Source organism: Bactrocera neohumeralis, chromosome 4 (assembly GCF_024586455.1).
Source record: "Bactrocera neohumeralis isolate Rockhampton chromosome 4, APGP_CSIRO_Bneo_wtdbg2-racon-allhic-juicebox.fasta_v2, whole genome shotgun sequence".
Classification (NCBI taxonomy): domain Eukaryota; kingdom Metazoa; phylum Arthropoda; class Insecta; order Diptera; family Tephritidae; genus Bactrocera; species Bactrocera neohumeralis.
The window spans coordinates 90589413-90610600 of record NC_065921.1 but is presented as its reverse complement, the minus strand read 5'-3'; the positions used below and the strand labels follow the sequence as shown (position 1 = coordinate 90610600).

The 21188-nt window shown below is 34.6% G+C and overlaps 3 protein-coding genes across 9 annotated transcripts in view; 2 read left to right on the top strand and 1 right to left on the bottom strand.

Annotated features, from left to right (window-relative positions):
* The first annotated feature begins 422 nt into the window (after positions 1-422).
* On the top strand, positions 423-3018 carry LOC126757269 (uncharacterized). Of its 2 annotated transcripts, XM_050471045.1 has the most exons (4): positions 423-568; positions 689-780; positions 1649-1692; positions 1789-3018. In XM_050471045.1, the coding sequence occupies exons 2-4, from the start codon at positions 724-726 to the stop codon at positions 2741-2743; spliced, it is 1056 nt and encodes a 351-aa protein (XP_050327002.1). In that variant the 5' UTR covers positions 423-568; positions 689-723; the 3' UTR covers positions 2744-3018. The 2 variants fall into 2 exon arrangements, with proteins under 2 accessions (XP_050327002.1, XP_050327003.1); XM_050471046.1 differs by having other exon boundaries at positions 423-780; positions 1649-1667; positions 1764-2747.
* On the bottom strand, positions 2803-9304 carry LOC126757265 (uncharacterized). 5 transcript variants are annotated; one of them, XM_050471038.1, is made up of 9 exons: positions 7894-9302; positions 7714-7825; positions 5143-7655; positions 4961-5074; positions 4405-4894; positions 3800-4308; positions 3618-3731; positions 3340-3557; positions 2803-3252 (listed from the first exon to the last, which is right to left on the bottom strand). In XM_050471038.1, the coding sequence occupies exons 1-9, from the start codon at positions 9163-9165 to the stop codon at positions 2931-2933; spliced, it is 5664 nt and encodes a 1887-aa protein (XP_050326995.1). In that variant the 5' UTR covers positions 9166-9302; the 3' UTR covers positions 2803-2930. The 5 variants fall into 5 exon arrangements, with proteins under 5 accessions (XP_050326995.1, XP_050326994.1, XP_050326993.1 ...); XM_050471037.1 differs by having other exon boundaries at positions 3800-4894; positions 5143-5651; positions 5748-7655; XM_050471036.1 differs by having other exon boundaries at positions 3800-4894.
* A 417-nt stretch (positions 9305-9721) lies between these two features.
* The window catches only part of LOC126756747 (neurogenic protein mastermind), a 50364-nt gene continuing 38897 nt past the window's right edge, over positions 9722-21188 (top strand). Inside the window, exon 1 of one of the 2 annotated variants that reach the window (XM_050470021.1) lies at positions 9722-10125. The gene's annotated coding sequence lies outside the window, so the exon portion shown is untranslated. Of the gene's footprint in view, positions 10294-21188 lie in introns of both variants that reach the window. The other variant, XM_050470022.1, reaches the window with a different exon arrangement.

Sequence of the window (21188 nt, the reverse complement as noted above, 5' to 3'; positions counted from 1 at the left end):
ATGAAGAGTTTACATTAGAAAATATGACATAATCCGTATATACAATTGTATATGTATGTATGAATGACCCAATCTTTAGAATTTTAATTTTTCGATTAGTGAAATAAGCAAACTAAACGGAGTACAGGCGAATTACTGAAAATTTCATATATCTACTCATGTAAAGAATATATATTCCGCCTTTTTTGAGATTTTATGCGTTTACAAACTCATAAATTAAACTGAGTATACGAATTCCTACAAACATTAATGAATACGTTTTGCGGCACATTCATGGAAAATCATTCAACAGGTAGCAACAGTATGTTTAGACGCTTTACATTATCTCTTTTTTTTTACCACTTCACGGTTTGCAGATGAACAATTCTCTCCGAACAGCTTGTAAAGATAATGCATAAATTAAATGAATGAGAGTGGGACATTTCAATTGCAAATTTTATTCAATTTGTTTGTTAGCTTGTTTACATTTAATAACAACGGTAACATTGTATCTAATATTCGAAGCATGCGAAAGATCTCTTTGACATAAATGACACCGCAGTAGACCATCAGTTCTATTTAGTATTCGGTGAGCATTAGATTAAATAATTTAGTCGTGATTTTAAGTAATGTTAAAAATATATTAAATTATTCGTTTTTAATCAAATAATCATATTAACTTTTTTACACACTGACATACATACGAAAGTATACTACAAAATTTGACAAAGTAAAAATCGAACAATGTCGCGCGCATTCAATCATAAAATATTGCTCAACTGTTGTAATCTCATATTCTTGGTAAGTAAAATCAAATTTTTGCTTATAATGTGATAGTAAAAACTCAGTATATGCATATAAATTAATATTGGAACGTTTGACTGAAAAACATAGTCGGTGCTCGATATTGTCCGTTACGCTCTGATGCTTACACTATATTATACGTTCTCAACATGTTGCAAAGAGTGTAACAGTTGTTGAAACGCTTTGAAATTAAAAGATAGGTATACAGTTATGTACATATCTCAGAATGTTGAAGCGAATTGATTTTTGGATGATTGTCTCTATGCGTATGTGCAAGTAGTAGAGTAAATCTTTATATATCTGGACGAAACCTGATACACATAATGAAACCATCATTAAATTTAACTATAAACATACTCTAGCATGTTGGCATGTAAATCGCTTTAAAAGAATCAGACAGTGCGTGCGACACCATCCATCATTATGTGAAATTTCATATCTCAACAATTACCAGACAATGTTTTATCAAATTTCTTTCATAAAATAACTTGAAATCAGTTTGAAAATGGACCAAAGCGAACTACAATCACGCTTACTTCCTTCCTATACGATTCCAATTTAATTTTGAAATAAGTTGTGGCAAAATGAATATATTTTCTGAAAATAATGTGTACAGTATTTGTGAATCGAAAGTTGGTGAAACCTACTTTTGAATTAGCCCTTCCCATATATACTACATATCATGATTTTCGGTACTCTATGTTCTTATATGGAAAATTTTCTATTTCTGAGAGGTATTATAGTTTCGGTGCAATCGGAAATAAAGTTTTTTCTTATTTTCTGTTATCATTGTTGTGAGCGGCTTATTTTTCCCAAAAATCTATATAATTTTGTGGATTTAACAATTTATATGTTTCTTTTCTAGTTCTGTGGAGTGGTCCTTATCGTTTTTGGTTTCTTTCTTTTTAATTGTTGTGAGCGGCTTATTTTTCCCAAAAATCTATATAATTTTGTGGATTTAACAATTTATATGTTTCTTTTCGTTTTTGGTTTCTTTCTTTTTAACGATTCAAAACGTATTCTTCTATCACGTCTTCTGGTGACAACAAGCGAGAAACTGAACAGCTTACCACAACCGTTGTTCTATTATATGTCCGTTGGCGTTCCTGTAGCGGGATGTGTAGCAGTCCTCGTCTCCATGGTTGGATTTTGGGCATCCAGCCTGGACACCTATTGCTGCCTTAGTTTGTATTTTTTATCAGTGGTCGTTTTACTCCTAGCTCAGTTATTAGTCTGTCTAGCGATTACATTGTGGCCACATTGTTTGGGCATCAGTTTGGATGAGTCGAAAATGGTTAAAGTTCTACAGGGAAACTATGGTATGCCTGGAAAAGAGCAATTCACGAACGCCATTGATTTGGTCCAGACTCATTTCGGTTGCTGTGGCATAAATAACGATATTAACTATGACACATCCCTTTGGAAACTGCAAAGTTACGGTCAGCGAGAGTGGGTGGTACCTCTTACTTGTTGTATTTTACACAATGCCGATGATAAGTTGTCTTATTTGGATCCGAAGCCCGAGAACATAACTCAATGTCAAATGTTGCAGAAAATGGACTATGTAAAAAATCGTCATAAAATGCCTTGTCTCAAATACATAGAGAATTGGTATAATGAACAGTATACATTGTTCTTACAATTTAGTCTTATCATTGCCATTGTAGAATTTTGCATATTACTCTCGGTAATTGTAAATTGTACAAAAATAGCAAAGAAAAGTTTAAAACAAGAAAAGTTGTCAAAAGTAAAAGATACACATGTAAATAAAAATCAAAAACTATTTGAGAATATTTACGAACAGGATTTAGAATCAAGAGCTGTAAATACAGCCATCGGACTAAACAAGAATTGCAGCTTGCCAAAGTTATTTAACGAAGTGTACATAAAATCTAGTAACCTGCATAAACTTAGCCATACTACCGATGATAATAATACGAATCTTGACAGCTTACAATAAGAAGTAACTGCTATTTTAATTGTATCAGCTATAACTTTGAAAAGGTATTGTTCGAGAAATTAAGTTTTTATATTTTATTAATTATACTTGCATACGTATATATATATATATCTAATATACTACTCATCGTACTAGAGTTACAGCTGCGCTAAGCATTTTTTAAATAAAAACATACAAATTTGTAATCTTACTTAAGAGGAATAAAGTCGTCATCAGAACTATCGGAAACCTGGCGAATACGCTTTCGTTTCTTAAACTCGGCGACCTTTTTGAATTTTTTTCGTGCACGTTTTTGTTCTATTAAAATACGTTCGGCTCGTTCCAGCGGGCTCAATGTTTCATTTTGTGATTTCATACATTCTTTATCATGTCCTTCAGCTACTACAAAGGAGTCATAAACATATTGGGAAGGTTCTTTAGGGGGCATTTGTGAGTAAATTTGGCTGAGATCATTATACTCCCGGAAGGGCGGAATTTTGAAAGTACTACGAGCTATAGGTTTGGGGCTTCTGAAATATAAATAATATTGAGCCGTATATTTTTAATATTACCAGTATTAGGGTATGGTTTAAATTAGTAGTATTTGACATATGTACTTAATGGATTGAAGATAATGTGCTTGCATCTGAGAGCATGTGGGTGCATTTTCGTCTATTGTATCCAACTCATCACTCGATACAATCATAGAGTCCTTTATATACTGACTACAGGGCATTTCATCGTCACTTTCATCGCCACTTGCTGCAGCCTCATAATCAATAAAATTATCCAGACGACGACGATTTTGACGTTGTAATCGGAAGCAATCAACAGCCTTTGAATACATTGCATACATATGTATCTCAGATACTTAAAAAATGTCAAAATGAGTTACCTTTTGCGTTTCAGTAATTTCTTCGCACTCCGTTTCAGACCCTTCTTCTGCCTTTGCATTAGTGACACTTGAATCTCTGTGAGTGTTTGAAATTAATTTCGTACAAAGGTTGGGCTGTTAAATTAAATACATTATAATATTATCATCGCCACTATAAAACGATTTTTTATTTATATACGTACGATTTGTGTTTCAATAAACTCTTCACAATCAGTTTCCGACCCTACTGCTCTCTCGTTCGTTTCACCTGAAACGTTCGATGAAATAATTTTTTCTTCACTATAACTTACATTTGTTGTTGAAAATAAATGCCGATCAGATGATGCTTCGCGAATCTGTTTCTCTGCGAAAGCAACGGACTGTTTTATATGTTCCGGCATGTTCCCTTTACATCTTTTCTTATTTTCTAAGTACAATTCGGAAATGGTTGGTGATTTTTCATATGGCTCTGATTGAGTTGATAATCTTTCTGGTGGTGTTATGAGTCTATTAGGACTCTGCACTTCTAAATTAGTATTGACATTAGTTGATGTATTTAAAAAATCATTAGCTTCTTTTTTCAGCGGAGCGAACAGGGTTGATGATTTTCTATATTGCTCTTCTATATCTGTTAGTCCTTCTGGTGGTGTTATGGCGGTGTTAGAACCCAAAACTTCTGAATTATAGTTTTCGCTAGAAGTGCATTTATTTCCTTTTTGAATTAAATTGAAATTTGAGGAGTAAAAAGGTCGATTAGTAAAAACACTGCTAACTTCAATTTTGGGTTTCAAAGCAGGGATGTTGTCACCTGATTCGTCAGGAGTTTCTTCAGGAAATGGTTTCAAAAAATCATTTATGTCTACGTCTAAGTCATTTTGGGTTGATTTTGATAATGAAGGCATCTGTTTAAAACATTTGTTTAAATTTGGTTTTATGCATTTCGGTTCCGAGTTTTTGAAACTTCCACTTATCAAGGCCTGTGTCTCTACCTGATAATCTTCATCTGATGTGTCAGATAAAATTATAACGTTAGATGATTTATTTCCGTCCACCAGTTTCAATGATTTCCTTTTTATATGAATTTTATTTCCAAACTTTGAAAGCTGCCGCTGAAAAGCTTTTTCTAAAGGACCCTTTACTGGAGTCGACTTGTTACCTGCCTTTATAGTAAATTCATTCCAATTCAATTCTTTTATATACTGATTACTGGGCGTTTCACTATATTCATCGCCACTACATACAGGATCATGATCCTGATTATGACGATTTTGGCGTTGTAATCGGAAGCAATCAACAGTCTATGTGTAATGTATACAATATGCATATGAGATACAGATACTTAAAAAAATGTCAAAATGGGTTACCTTTTGCGTTTCAGTGATTTCCTCGCACTCCGTTTCAGACCCTTCCTCTGCCTCTGCATTAGTAACACTAGAATCTCTGTAGGTGTTTGAAATGGATTCCGTACAAAGGTTGGGCTGTTAATTTAAATACATTATAATATTATCATCGCCACTATAAAACGATTCTTTATTTATATACGTACGATTTGTGTTTCAATAAACTCTTCACAATCAGTTTCCGACCCTACTGCTCTCTCGTTCGTTTCACCTGAAACGTTCGATGAAATAATTTTTTCTTCACTATAACTTACATTTGTTGTTGAAAATAAATGCCGATCAGATGATGCTTCGCGAATCTGTTTCTCTGCGAAGGCAACGGACTGTTTTATATGTTCCGGCATGTTCCCTTTATACCTTTTAATATTTTCTAAGTACAATTCGAAAAGGGTTGGTGATTTTTCATACAGCTCTGGTTGAGTTGGTAATCTTTCTGGTGGTGTTATGGGTCTATTAGCACTCTGCATTTCTAAATTAAGATTGACATTAGTTGATGTATTTAAAAATTCATTAGCTTCTTTTTTGAGCGGAGCGAACAGGGTTGATGATTTTCTATATTGCTCTTCTATATCTGTTAGTCCTTCTGGTGGTGTTATGGCGGTGTTAGAACCCAAAACTTCTGAATTATAGTTTTCTGTAGAAGTGCATTTATTTCCTTTTTGAATTAAATTAAAATTTGAGAAGGAGTAAAAAGGTCGATTACTAAAAATACTACTATTGTCAATTTTGGATTTAGTAGGGATGTTGTCACCTGATTCGTTAGGAGTTTCTTCAGGAAATGGTTTCAAAAAATCATTTATATCTACATCTAAATCATTCTGGGTTGATTGTGGTAATGAAGGCATTTGCTTAGAAAGATCACTAATAAAACCGAATTTTTTGCAGTCATTCGAACATTTGTTTAAATTTGGCTTTATACATTTCGGTTCGGAGTTTTTTGAACTTCCACTGATCAAGGCCCTTGTTTTTACCTGATTATCTTCATCTGATGTCTCAAATAAAGTTATAACGTCAGATGTTTTATCTCTGTTGCTATATGTACTAAAATTATCGTCCACCAGTTTCAATGATTGCTCTTTTGTTTGAATTTTGTTCCTAAACTTTGAACGCTGCCGCTGAAAAGCTTTTGCTAAAGGACCCTGTTTTAGAGCTGACTTGTTACTTGCTTTTATTGCAAGTTTATGTCTTTGACAATTATTTTGACATATAGATTCATTATTTTGGCTATATTCACCAAATGTGCTGATTTCACCTTCTTCATCTAAAATACCAGTTTCATATACCATTGAATCGCCATCATTTCTCAGTGGTGATTGTGATATAGGTTGATAATCACCATTATTATTATTTAGACTAGTTTCACCAAATGTGCTGATTTCTGTTTCTTCATCTAAAATAACAGTTTCATATACCATTGAATCGGTATCATTTCTTAGTGGTGAATATGACATATGATGATAATCATCACTTTCTACTTTGGGATATGAGTCTTCATAAAACTTAGTTTTCTTCAACTCTTCTTGTATGTAATCAAAATTATCGCATAAAAGTCCTTGTTCTTCCAATCCATCGAATATTGTATTGCAAACATCTTTGTACTCACTATCACTTAGATCATAATCAGAGGGAGGTCTATACATTCGTTGTCTAGCTAAGCGTTCAATATCAGCATCATCAATGAAAATTTCCATAGAGAGATCGCCCCCTAACAATTTTTCAATAAAGTCGTACAAATGTCGGATATCTTTTTCTTCGTCTGACATTTCGTCGGGTTTTAAAGGTAATATTTCCAACAACTTCATCTTATCAAAAATATTTCTAATAATACATGGTTGAGTGCGTAAAATAAAACGTTTTCCATCATTAGATACCTTGGAGGACTTTAATTGTTCTATCGGATTTGTAATAATTTCTTTGGAAGGTATTACAGTAGAATTTTTCTCAAGAACTCTTTTTAGATTACGAAAACGTTGAGAATTATATAGAGATATTCCTTGAGAGGAATTCAATTTATGCGAGAATTTTTGCGTACATGTAATTCCCTTTAACAATTGTGTATTAGATGCCACGGGATCATCAAAAGTATTGAAATATTCATCGATTCTTCTTAAACATTTTTCAAGATTTTGCTGCGTTTCTACACCATGCTGTGAAGGATCCATGAACATTGAGTTAGGAGTAGACATTATCTTTTTTTTTGTTCTGTTTTTTGAATTTATGTCCTTTTTGTTTTCCTTGGACTTAGTAGGTTTTATAAAAACGCGAATTACTTTGGGATCTACATCAGTAGGGACCAATCGTGGTGATTTCTTATATAGGGATTTGTTTACTATCATTGATTGAAGCATTCTTGGATTAGTTAAGTCTTTTTGAGCTAAAACATTTTTGAAAATTTGTTCTTCCCGTCCTTCGGTAACCAATACCACAACACTACCCTGCTTTTTCCTTCCAGTTCGCCCAATTCTTTGAAGAAAACGTTGTGGATTTGAAGTATTGATGTCGAAGCATAAAATTAGTTCTACTTCGCCAACATCAATACCTTCTTCTCCTATGGAGGTGGCTATAAGAATATTACATTTTCCACTTCGAAAGTCATCCATAATTTTAATTTGTTGTTTTTGTGTTAGTGAACGCAAACTACCCATGTTACCACCTTGACCTTATGAAATTATATGAAAATTAATTATAAAAATTAACACAGAAGGAATCATACTGACCTACAAAATAACGTGGCTTCAGTAGCGGCTCATGCTGTAACAATAATCGATACATCAGCATAACTGTTTCTCTATATTCACAGAAAACTATAGCACGCGAGTTTGGTGTAGTCTATAAATATTTAAAATATATTTATGACAGGAATAATAAATATTAATATATTTTAACGGCAAACATACTTGAAAATGCTGAAGTAAACAAGTTCTTGCTTGCTCAAACTTTGGGTGTCCAAAGTCAAAATTGTCGGGCATTTTAACGAATTGACCATTGACCATCATATTTGTTAAAATTTCAAAAGAGTCTCGACCAAAGTGATCCCGCAGTCGATCCAATAAATGACGTACTTTAGGTTCCACATTTACAACATAATTACTCCGCCCATCTTCGTCCTTCCCGAAAAAATTAAGAAATACGCGAATGCCATGACGTTCCAATAGTTCTAGAGCATGATACATACTAATGCAAAATGAAAAATTTTTTGAAACCAATAAATTTTTTTGATCCTGTGCATTTTGATTAATCTCCCGAAAACGTTTCTGTTCGAACAAAAGGAAATTACGTGAAATGTTTTTCAACGATCCTCTCAATACTTGAGCACTAATTAAGTCCTTTAGATAAGGATCTATAATTGATAAGATCTCTGCATATAATTCCTTTATTTCATTTCCAAGCTGTACTACTACAGTTTTCATATCCCGTTTATGCATATAAGGCAATACATCTTCTGACGTGTCACAACGTACTTCAATCTGAGATATGAGTAGATTTTGTACTACTTCAGCAATATCTTCCATCGTACGACCAGGAGTTGCTGAGAGTGCCACCACTCTAAAGTAATTATTTCGTTTCTCCATGGCTCGAACCACTTCTGTATATGCATACCGTCCCTTTGCCCGATGAGCTTCGTCTATCACAATCAGTTTTACTTGTTTAAAAGGAAAATTTGAGTCGGGCGGACATTTGCCTTCATCGGCAATCATATCGGACAGTACCACCTGAGGTGTTGCAAAGAATACACGTTTCTTTTTCCAAATTTCTTTACGACTGTTACGATGCAATCTACCAGTCAGCTCAATAGTATCTTCATCAGGAAATGGCATTACACGTTGGCATGCCTCAAATTGCTGTGCCACCAATGGACGAGTTGGTGCCATAAATATGACTTTACTAGTCGGATACCATCGGTAGATGTTATACATTACAACTGCAGCAATGAATGTTTTACCAAGCCCAGTCGGCAACACAACGAGTGTGTTATTGAAGAGTGATGTTTTTACTATGCTTAACTGATAGGTCCGCTCCGGTAAATTACTAGGATACAGCCATGAATCGCCAACATTGTTGTCAAACCCTAGACACTCTTCTATGGGCGAATTATTTGGTGCGTCCTCATTATGTAGCGTCTCTTGGTCCAGTGTCAAATCACACCAATAATCTGATGAATCAGACATATTGTTGCAAGATGTAATAAATATATTTGAATTAATCCGCTGGAAAGGATGGTGGTAATTTCAATACCTCTTTTGTCTGTAACTACTGCTCCATCAAAACAGACAATAACTTCAAATGTTGTCACCCGCGAACTTATAACAGAAAATAAAAAAATTAACCCTACTAAACGAGTATGTTGCCAGACTACAGCAATAAATTTTATTGCCAGATAATGCTAATTCTATTAGCAATAGTTTTTTTCAATGCTAATAAATATCACACCGAAATATAAACCATGTGGTTCAAGATAATGTGGACAATAAAATTATTTGCAATATTGTCTATATTATTAACGATACAAATGCCTACACGTGTTAATGAAAACGGTAACACTACGTTGTTATTTTTTGCAACTTAATAAAACGATAAATTTTCCCCATCTCAGCCATTACTCATTGGCTTTGTAATTTATTCTCTTAAATTTAAAACTAAGGCGAATTTATTTCAATTCTCTTTGCTCAATTAATCATATAATTTGTTTGGGTAGGCAACATTGCCTCACTACATGCAGTCAGAAATTAGTAAGAAGCAAAATGTCAGCGGTTATATACTTATGCATCCGGCGCATAAATGTAGAAATTTTTTTGTGTTAAGTGAACTGGTGTGAAGTGAAAATCAAAAAAGAAAAATAATATAATTTGTATACTATTTGGTTCAATGTCGATAATTGTCTATGGCGGAAGTGAATTTTGTAAATACGGCAACAGACGTGTCTTTACCAACAATTTGTTATTTAAGCAAAATGCTTCGAATTACTAAGGAACGAAATTGCAACAACAGCATGCGAGTCTGTTCATGTGAAATTAAATGTGATATACTGTGAAGTTCAAAACTTGTGTATATACATACATAAGCTTGATTAATATACTAATCGAAATACTGATTGGATTAAGTATTAAAATATGTGTCGAGCACAAAAAGTAAGATAATTGAAGATTGGAATATTATACACTAACACATATCCACACATACACACATCCATACATATGCATGGATAATGTACACATATTCCTATGCGGCCATATGCATTTTTTATAGACTCGCGCCAATTCAATACATATCTTGAATATAGCGTGAGGGAAGTTAAGGTAATTGACTGTTCTTATTCGCTCGTATAACTCGTCAAGAATTACAAAAATTAGTAAATTGTTTTAAATGTCTCAGTGTTTTGTCATTTACTTTGAATTTTAGTTGTTCAATGCTCTTACGCATACATTTAAGTTCTGTGTGTGGCTTATGCTCGCAAGAGAGGATGTAAACATACATACATTCATATGTATACAAATGTACATATGGCTATAAGCACACCACCGTAAACCTATACAGTTTCAATTAACTTTTGTGTATCTTTTGATATTTTTAATATCTTTAGGGGTTTGAACAATTCACTTTATAATAACAATAACCTCACAGGTTTAGATAGGTAAGGAAAAACACAGTAGTTGAAAAATGTACAATTTTAAAACTTTAACTTTTAAATTTGTCAAATTTTCTCCCAATTCCTATACTCCATTAATTTGAATAATTTTTCTCTCTGGTTAAAGTTCACGCTTCCTTCAACTGTTTCCGCTCTCTCAAAACATTTCTTTATTTTTGGTTTTGTCACAGTTTATGTATATTGGAAAAATGTTTCTTTTTGGTATTATAATCTAATATAAATAATTTGTTTGGCGTCGCTTACTAACATTTCTCTACATTTGGTTTCAATCACTGTTTCCGCTTAACACAAAGAGATGAATTCTACCATATTAAAAACTGAATAAACTTAAAACTGCAGATTTTAATGCAGTGAGAGAATTTACATATACATACATACATATGCATTACTAAATTAAGAGATATGCATATACATATGCATATGTAATGATATATACGGTGAATTTCCTCTTAAGCGGACACCCGCCGTGGCAATGTTTTTGTACGGCTACGGAAGCTGTCCGAATTATATTTCTACGGAGCTAATAAATTCCAGCCAATATTATGCAGTAGTGAGTGAATCACAATAACCCATTAGTTTCCGTTAATCCACCGCAAACCAAAAAAAAGAATGTAGCAGAACTCCACATATTAATAAGAATTAAAAAACAGAAACTACCGTCCCCGGTCAGTGGAACATACTCATGCCAGGTTATAGGACTTGGTTCTGTATGAAAATATTAATGAAAACGTTGTGTTCTAAAGGGGAATTTCACTGTATATCCATTTTTGCAGTCATCAGCACTGTTATTTCATTGAACATAGCTGTGTAGTTCCATCATATTTGATGATTTTACAAATGAAATATTGAAAAACCATGATACTCTCACCTGAGGATTTTTATTGTTTTAAAAACGTATTTGAATAAGCATAAACAGGTGTTTTTTTATATCGTTAAAGATGTATTTGAATTAAAAAATTCTCTTCCTCGATATTTTAATTTGATTTCGATCTCGATCCTCGAAATATATTGGACTACAACCACGCTTACTTCCCATATTTCAGAAGCTTAAATTCCATTCGATTCTTTCACTTTACAGCATTTTAATAAAGCACCAAGTAAGATATAAGAGCAAAACTGTGCACAAATAGTGCCTTCAAAATAGTCCATCTCTAGTCTAAAAACGGGCCATATCTCTTCAAGGCCCTAGAAATGGAATATCGTTCTTTTAATGTTGAAAATATATCATTGAAATTCAAAGATAAACATTTTGTTATAATAATGTGCCCTTAGGTTAAAAACGGTTAAAATTTAGCCAATACACCCAACTCTTTTTTTACACGGATTTGAAGTTACACGGTTGAGAAACATTTTTTTTGTAAAAATTTTTTAATCTAGTACGGTTTCAAAATCACTACTGTTATTAAGTTTGTTTTTACCACACTTAGCACCATTGAATGAACATACATAGTCGTAACTGGGAAATCCCTTTATTCGATAACTCTTAAAGGAAATGGATATATCCAGCGATGTTACCGACTTTAGTCCAGTTCGTCGCAAACAATTGCGCTTGTTTTCAAATAGAGACGAATAATTATGTAGCTATGTAAATATTTTTTCCTTATTTCTATTCTAATTTTTCTGTTCTTAGTTCTGGATTAACAGATTTCTTTTGTTTTTTGCTTAATCTACCAATTTGTTACCTGTGTGAATTATGTATTTTTAGTTTTAATGCTCAATAAAATGCCATATGAACATACAATTTGTATGCTTATCTGAAATTTTATAGGAAGGTAGGTAGGTAGGAGTGCAGCCCTATCGGGCTCAATTAGCACTTGATGTGCCATTTTGATACACTATTCGTAGAACCTCCTGTATCTGCTATTACGTTTCACCTTCTCTCTCAAACCATTTTGAGGTTTCGATGAAACTACTTATGTCCGATATGCTTTTGGTGGAAATCCATTCAAGGTTTGGTGCTTGGTGGATTCCGAGTGTTTTGTGTCGGATCTGTGCTAGAGCTGGGCATTCGCAGAGAAAGTGGAAGATTGTTTCCTTGTTCCCTGCTACTCCGCAGCCACGGCAGATGTCGTTGTAGGGCAATCCCATTTTGGACGCATGTTCCCCAAATGGCCAGTGCCCTGTTGTGGTAGCTGTTATTCTGTAAATACTTTTTCTTGACCTATTTAATAAGTCATTGGTTCTTTTCCTGTCATATGTCGGCCATAATTGTTTAGTTATGACGCATTTTGTAATGTTTTTCCACCTGTTGTTTGCAATTTGCTGAAATTGTCTATTGATCTCTCCTTTTACCGATCCTAGCGGGCTTGGTATTAGCTCCGCCTTGGATTCATTGAGGAAAGCTCCTGCCTTTGCCAACTCGTCTGCTTTTTCGTTACCGAAAATGTTCCTGTGGCCGGGAACCCAGATCAAGTTTAGCTGGAGCTTGTCTTTTATTGAGCTTAGTGCTCTCTTGCAGTTGTGAACTGTACTGGAATTTGTCATGGGTGAAGACAATGCCAGGGCTGCCTGGCTGTCCGTAAATATAGTTCCCGTGGTTTTCTAATAGAACTTCGCAGGCTTTTTCTATGCCTAGTACTTCTGCTTGGAAGATGCTAGCCGAGTTCGGTAGACGTATAGAGAGAGATATGCCTAGATCAGCGGAGAATACCCCCGTGCCTACTCCACAGTCCATTTTGGACCCGTCGGTATAGATTGAGGTGGTATCTTCCTCTACCATTGAACCTCTTCTCCATTCTCGTCTAGATGGTATCCTCACCTGGAAGTGTCTATTGAAATCCAGCTTTGGGAGAATGTAGTCTGATTTATTAATAGTGAACTTCTTTAGAATTACACCATGTCCGTAGTTCTGCTGATTCCAACCTCCCAATTCTTTTATTCTTATCGCCGCAATAGCTGCTGTTTTGTGAATAAAAATGTCCATTGGTAGTTGATGCATGATCACATTGAGCGCATCAGTCGGACATGACCTGATTGCACCCGTAACACCCGCACATGCTGCTCTTTGTATTCCATTTAATTTTCTAATATTGTATTGTTTGTTTAGCGCTGGCCACCATACCAGAGCTCCATATGTAAGTATAGTTCTTATGACAGCCGTATACATCCACATGATTATACTTGGTTTAAGGCCCTAATTTTTGTTGACGATTTTCTTACAAGTATAGTAGGCCATGTATGCTTTGCTTATTCTTTTTTCTATATTTATTTTCCAGGACAGTTTGGTGTCAATCTCCACCCCCAAGTATTTAGCTGTGGGGGATAGAGTGAGTGTAGTACCGTTTAGTACCGGAAGTTGAAACTGAGGTATTTTGGTTCTGCTAGTGAATAGCATCAATTCTGTTTTGTTCGGGTTAACTCCTAGACCATTGTTTTTAGCCCATAGGTTTAACCTACGAAGTGCTCTTTCCATAGTCTCGCTGACTGTTGAAGGAAACATGCCTGAGACCAACAACACTATATCGTCTGCATACGCTACTGCTTTCACTCCTCCACCGTTTAGTTGGAGTAGTATTTCGTTCAGCGCTGCAACCCATAGAAGCGGAGAGAGGACCCCCCTTGAGGCGTTCCTCTACTCACATAGCTTGTTTGTGTTGCAGCGCCGTTTGAAGCTATAATTTTCCTATTCTCAAGCATCGATAGTATCCATCTGCACACAGTGTCGTCTATCCCACCATGTGCCAGAGAATTAATTATCGCATTTACTTCTATGTTGTTGAAGGCGCCCTCTATGTCTAGAAATGCAGCCATGGTGTATTGTTTGTGATGTAGTGATTTTTCAATTACACTTATCACCTCGTGAAGGGCGGTTTCGGTTGATCGGCCCTTCATGTACGCATGTTGGGACTTCGATAACTTCTCCGCCATTATTGTTCTTACGTGTAGATCTATTAGCCTTTCTAGTACCTTCAGCATAAAGGAGGTAAGGCTATAGGTCTAAAATCCTTGGCATTCTCGTGTGTTCTTCTGCCTGGTTTTGGGAGGAACACAACTTTACTTCTTTTCCAACTTCTTGGGATGTAAAGTAGTTGTATGCTTGCTTTGTATATATTTTCTAGCCTTAGAACCATTGGTTCTACCAGTTTTTGCAGCATTATGGGCATAATCCCGTCAGGACCTGCCGCTTTATATGGTGCAAAACTATTTATGGCGTATTTGATTTTTCTTTTGTCTACTATTTGGCTTCGATAGTCAGCTGCGTTCAGCGGTGGTTCTGGTTGAACCCTCGTTGAAGGTATTTGCTGACTCCCGGGGAAGTGCGTTGTGATAAGCACCACTTGAAATTTTATAGTTTACAACATTTTTTACTCGGTTTTTCAAAGTAAAATAGTTCTTTATTTCATTTTACACGGTTTTCAGATGACATGGAACGTACATATGTATCTCCCATTTTACTATAGGAAACGCCTCTTTTTTTACACGGATTTCTGAGGAACGTATCTACCGTGAAAAAAAGGGGTACACCCAAATCCTCTAATAATAATAAAGAAAATTCAGTACAATACAATCCGGAAAGTAATAGGACTGACTTTCTTCCGCCGCGACTATACTTCGGAGCGTGCGCGCACCGACTGGATTCGGTAGAGGGCGTTCCTATCTAACGAACGAGCGGTTGGTCAGTTGTCTCCGAGCACCTGGAGAGTCAAGACAAACATTTTCGTGCGACGTGTTTCTGTGAGTGGTGCAAGCCAAAAATGCAGTCTTCGTTCGAGCAGAGGTACCCGATTAAATTCTGTGTGAAACTCGGTAAATCTGTGACAGAGACTTCTGATAGCATTCAGCAAGCTTACCCAGAGAAGTATGACCCCGAGACAAAGAGGCAATCTTCCGAGTGGCACACGGCGGCGTCTCGTCGCCCAAAAAAGGGAGGAATGAGCAAATCCAAAGTGAAAACGATGCTAAATGTCGTTTTTGACAACAAAGGCATCGTCCACCATGAATTTGTTCCTTTTGGACAAAACGTCAACGCCAAGTTCCACGTAAGGAAGTCCTCAAGAGACTCAAACGAAGTCCGACAAGACATCGCAGCCGATTGGAAGTTGCACCACGACAACGCCCCGGCTCGCACCGCCTTTCTTGTGAACAGCTACCTAACGTTTCCGCAGCCGCCTTACAGCCCAGATGTGGCCCCTCTGAACTTTTTTTGTTTCCTTGCCTGAAAATGCCGATGAAAGGCAAGCATTTTGAGATGACAGAGGGGGTCCAAATAGCATGCACCTCGGTTCTCAAGGCTATTCCCAAGAATGCCTTCTGTGACTTCTTAAATGCTTGGAAATTGCGCCAGCAGTGCTGCGTCGACGCAGAAGGAGCCTATTTTAAAAGTTTTTAAAGAATTGTAACGTTTGGTTCAATAAATTTTTTTAAATCAACTCTTATTACTTTCCGGATAAAACCCTGTGATATATTAAAGTTCATACATTTATACATATTTATGTATGTATAGTATGTATGTTCTTTACTATATGTATCAATGTACATAAATAAGTCAAAGTCTATTTTTGGTATAGATATGCGAACCTTTCAAACTAACGGTAAAAATTAATTACGAATATGCGAATGTACGATTCGTACCATGCTTGCATTTAAGGTATGTTTGTGTTTGATACAAAACGTGAACATTACAACGTTCGTGAAGGCGAACACAGTCCGTTGTGGAGACAAACCTGTTTAAAGAACACGAGTGCATAAAAAATATAGTACATATGTATATGTATCAAGATATAGAAACGGACAGATGGCTGAGCTGGCACAATGTATAAGAATTCATACATATGTATGTATGTACATGTGTAATGATATGAAGGCTACATATAAACATCTACCGAATACTTAGAAAAATATTTAATTCCCCCAACTCTAAATTTCGAATTAAATATGTATTAAACAGATAAAAGCCATGTTTTAACCAAACTTTAAGTTATAAATACCTAAATTGAGATACAAACTTTGCCTGAAACTATTGCTTTATGTGAGCTAAATCAATCTAGACTTGTTTTAATGGTATATTCTAACACTACGTCCCCGATTGAATTTGGTTTATGCATATTCCCAGATGTACATATACATATACATACATGCGTATGTACATATGTACATAAATACTTAAACAAACTACCCTATAATGAACTCCACCGACTAAGCAGGTTAAAACTAGTAATTTGTTACTTCATTTACCTACGGCTTAAAATGTTGCAATGTTTTTTAAAATGTATGTAGCTTTTTCGATAAACAAGATGCTCTTAGTCTAATTTGAAAGTTAAACATTTCTGAGATACTGGAATAAGAAGTATTGCGGATATGAATACATATATTTAAGCATGCATGAACATATTGCACAAATAAAGTACTTCATAACGAGGTAATTAACAATATTATTATTTCTTACTAATATATTGACATATTCTTATAAGCATAAGGATAACAATTATTATGTAAAATCGTATGAATTCAATATATTAATATATTTAAACACAAACGACATAAGTATGTACATATGTATACTATATTTATATGCACCTTAAGCCATTTTAATAGACACAAATGCATGTCACTTTGATTCGTTGTCAATGCACACATTCATATAAACAGCCGTCGTACACTCAGTCTGGGCGTCGTGAATTTCTTGGTTATCTATAGTGTTGCCAACGCAAAGCACTATACCAATTTTTCTTCTTAGTAATACAATAAAATGTTGCACATTGGTGAATAGTACTAGAACAATATAAACTTTTTTAACAATTTCTGGTCGTAAAATTGTAGTTAGACTTGTAGATTTGCCTTTAGTATCTTATAAATATCTTGATATCGATCGCTAACCATAAAATATGAATAAAATCATTATCAAAGAAAATATTAAGATGGTTTAATATGAAACAAAACTGTTATACTCTGAAGCAACATGTTGTAAGAGTATTAAAAGTTTGACTTACCTCAACTTTTACAAAAAATGCAATATACTACTACATAGTGTTCGCAACAATGCGTTCGGTAAAAGGTTTGGAGAGATTTTCATCTCACATCTCTTTTCCTAATTCACAATTAATAAGACTTGGACTTAATTATACAAATACATATAAATATATACATATCTACATAAGTGTTTGGAAATCTCACAATTAAAGGAAAACTGCCTAGACTTTATTTCGGTTATGCATAAATTTAGCAATGTGTTGGCAACACTGAATTACATTGTTGTAGTTGTTGATGATAGCAATGGGAAGAGTAGTACTAATATGTACGGAGGTGAACCTTGTCGCATTAAAGTATGTTCAGATAAAGACTCTTCTTGTCGCCTAAACCGAATTTTGGAGGGGATAGGACTACGTCCTGCGTATATGCATAATATAATAGAAAAATAAGGAAAAATATTAGGGGGCACCATGTACATGAAGCATACAAGAGATGGAGAATGTGATATGGATGTGAGAATTTGCAAATAATTAGTGACAGAAAGAGTCCTCCTATGAATGTAGTTTAACATGACTGAATGGTCCAGATGGTAATTTTCTTTGGTGGTGATGTTGTTCCTAACGTCAACACTTAGGCACACTGTTTAGATTTTCATAGTGGACGTTGTTGTAGCTCTTTGTTTGGTAAATCATCATCATATCTGCTTTTGTTAGGAATTAAAAATATGTACCTGCATCCATACATTCATAACCAACCAGATACAGCGGTGTAAACAAATCGCCAAAACACACACTGAATAAAGTATTACCAAAGTTGATTTAAAATTTCAGTGCTTTGCTTTCAAAAAGTATTGTGCATACATACATACTTATGTACATATGCAGTATATGTATGTATATTTAGCGTTTCGAAGTTTCTAATTACCAGTCTATTTTGCAATTTTTTACTTTATGTCCTCCTAGTAAATGGTATTAAATCGTTTAAGAAAAAGTAAATTTGTTTGCCTCAATGTACTCGAAAAATGTATGAATACAATCCTATGATGTACACTATTCGTTTTACTGAGCAGAAATGCTCAAGAAATCTACAAATGTTGATACATATCACAGTAAAATGAATATGTGTATACAAACGTATAATCTGGTAAATACTACTGACGACTGCAGCGAGAACACTTAGGTACATATGTACATATAGATAAATATAAGTAAATATACATATATATGTACGTAAATGCATATGTGTTATTACTTCGAGAGAGAGCGTTTACTTGTATCTCGTTCGAGTCTTCTTTCTCTTTTCCACAACTAATTTATGATATCTGCCTTTTCCACTTTTCTCTGCAATTGTGTTTTCTTCTTCTGTTGTCGCCGTAGACCAGGTCAAAGTGTGGTAAACAAAAATAGATCGCATAGTTTTTATCCACACTCTTCTAAAATAAAGTAATAAAGTAATGAATTTAGCACATATGTACTTAGTTTTAATTCTTATTCACATATGCATAAATATTTATATTTGTATGTATGTATATGTAAATACTTTAGTTATTAAATGGGACATTGATCATCAATACCATGTACAAATATAAATAAATAATGTTACATGAAAAGGTTTCAATTGGGCGATTTTTATGTAATATACAGTTTGTCAATCTATTGTTTGCAAAGTGAAAAAAATTAAATTCTTATTTCGCAAAAATTTCATAATTTTATTAATTCAAATATTTTTAACAAATAATGCACAAAAGTAAAAAAAAAAACATAAAAACTACAAATAGTGTACTATCAATTTGCAAACAATTATTCCAAGTATTATTAAAACCGATCTTTCGCATTTATAATAGCTCGCAGACGTTTGGACACGTACTGAATAAGGGTTTTTATATCACAGATCTCCGGATTTTTTTTCATTCTTCTTGTATTGCTTTGATAAGAGCAGTTAATTGGTTGGCAGTTTAATTTGTAAACGGATTACCTACTCGCTTCCTTAAAAAAAAATCACAAATTTTCTATCGGGTTTGAGTCAGGACTCTGAGCAGGTGTACCAATAACTTTACTGCAATTGTACAATAGCCTAAAGCTTGTACTTCTGTTTATTCGAATTTTGGGAGTTGGCAAATCCAAGTTTCATCGCATTCCTTGACAATATTAATAATAGCAAAGCCACATACATATGTACATAAATTCAAATTTGGAGTGTCGTTTTAGGCTGCTCAGTTTATCTTCATTCAATTCAATAATTCGTGGGTTGTCTTTTATATTTCGGGATTTGGCAACATTAGTGTTGCAATCTAGAAACTCACACTTATCGTAAAGTTTGACATTTTTAATGACATAAATACTCAGTACATACGAGCGCTATTTGTGCTGTTTACAGTGACTTTAAATATTCTTCTCGATTGGTCGAGAGAAATGTCAATAAAATACATTAGCGGTGCTTCGAAGCAGGTCTATGGCATCGGGCATGAGCCCGAAAGTTAAAAACAGTTGACTGTATGCTATTTCAAGATGAACCGAATCTAAAAAAAGCAATTCAAAGCAAATGGGAGATGTAGCAACCATATCATTAAAACAATCTCACACATCGACTGAAAAAACTGCATTTTTGAGCACTCAAAACATCGATTTGATGAGTTATTCATCATATATTTCTGACTTGGCATCAAATAAATTCTTTTTATTATCGTTTTTAAAAAATAAATTAAGGGTCCTCCTTTACCGATACCTTAAGAGCCGCTTAATGAGTTCAAAATGCATGTTTTAATCAGAGTGGCAAAGTGTTCCGACAAATGGTTCAAACACATTCAAAAGTATATAGACCTTAATGGAATACTCGATATATACTTGATAATCAGTAATAATGGTTTCATGATGTCATCGTCATGGAAACCGCTTAAAATACTTAAATTAATAAGCAGAGGAAGAGGAAGACCTCCACTCCGTTAGAAGGACCAGGTGGAGAAGGACCTGGCTACGCTTGGAATATCCAATTGGCGCCACGTAGCGAAAAGAAGAAACGACTGGCGCCCTGTTGTTAACTCGGCTATAATCGCGTAAGCGGTGTCTACGCCAATTAAGAAGAAGAAGAATAATATAATGGATTCATATAATTATATTTGGATACCAATCCATGTGTGCATTTATATAACGAAATATTTTTATTTCCGACAATTGAATGCCATTTGTTCGCAAAACTATGTGATCAGCTGTTTTAAGTTGGTCGTCAACTTGCCCTATAAATGGAAAAACTTGTATATCAAGACGGAGTTCAAGTTCAAAAAGTGAGACTGTGGTAGTAGAAAAGTGTGAGTTTATTGCAACTTGAAAACAATTTCATGAGAGTGTAAAGTCCGGGTAAACGGGTTGAAATTTTGTTCGAATCATAACTGGCATAAAATTATCTGCTTACTCAAACTAATAAAAAAAACAGTAAAAGAGAGCTAATTTCGGGTGCAACCGAACGTTCTATACTTTTGCAACGTGCAATAATCAAAGTCAGGGAACTACCTTAAGGAGTAAATCGTCAACCAGATGATCGGAATCCAAGCAATTTAATATACATATACATATGTACATATGTTTGCTCTATATACCTCATACACTGACCGACATCACATATCGTCACCTAAAATGCAAA

Bases quoted from the DNA above. Each gene is read 5' to 3' on its own strand.
- LOC126757265 (XM_050471036.1), bottom strand. From the start codon at position 9,165: ATGTCTGATTCATCAGATTATTGGTGTGATTTGACACTGGACCAAGAG. The intron at 5,075-5,142 runs GTACGTATATAA...TTAAATTAACAG, and splicing joins AGTTTATTGAAACACAAATC to CCCAACCTTTGTACGGAATC. The intron at 3,732-3,799 runs GTACGTATATAA...TTAATTTAACAG, and splicing joins AGTTTATTGAAACACAAATC to CCCAACCTTTGTACGAAATT.
- LOC126757269 (XM_050471045.1), top strand. From the start codon at position 724: ATGTCGCGCGCATTCAATCATAAAATATTGCTCAACTGTTGTAATCTC. The intron at 781-1,648 runs GTAAGTAAAATC...TTTCTTTTCTAG, and splicing joins GTTGTAATCTCATATTCTTG to TTCTGTGGAGTGGTCCTTAT. The intron at 1,693-1,788 runs TTGTTGTGAGCG...CTTTCTTTTTAA, and splicing joins TTTGGTTTCTTTCTTTTTAA to CGATTCAAAACGTATTCTTC.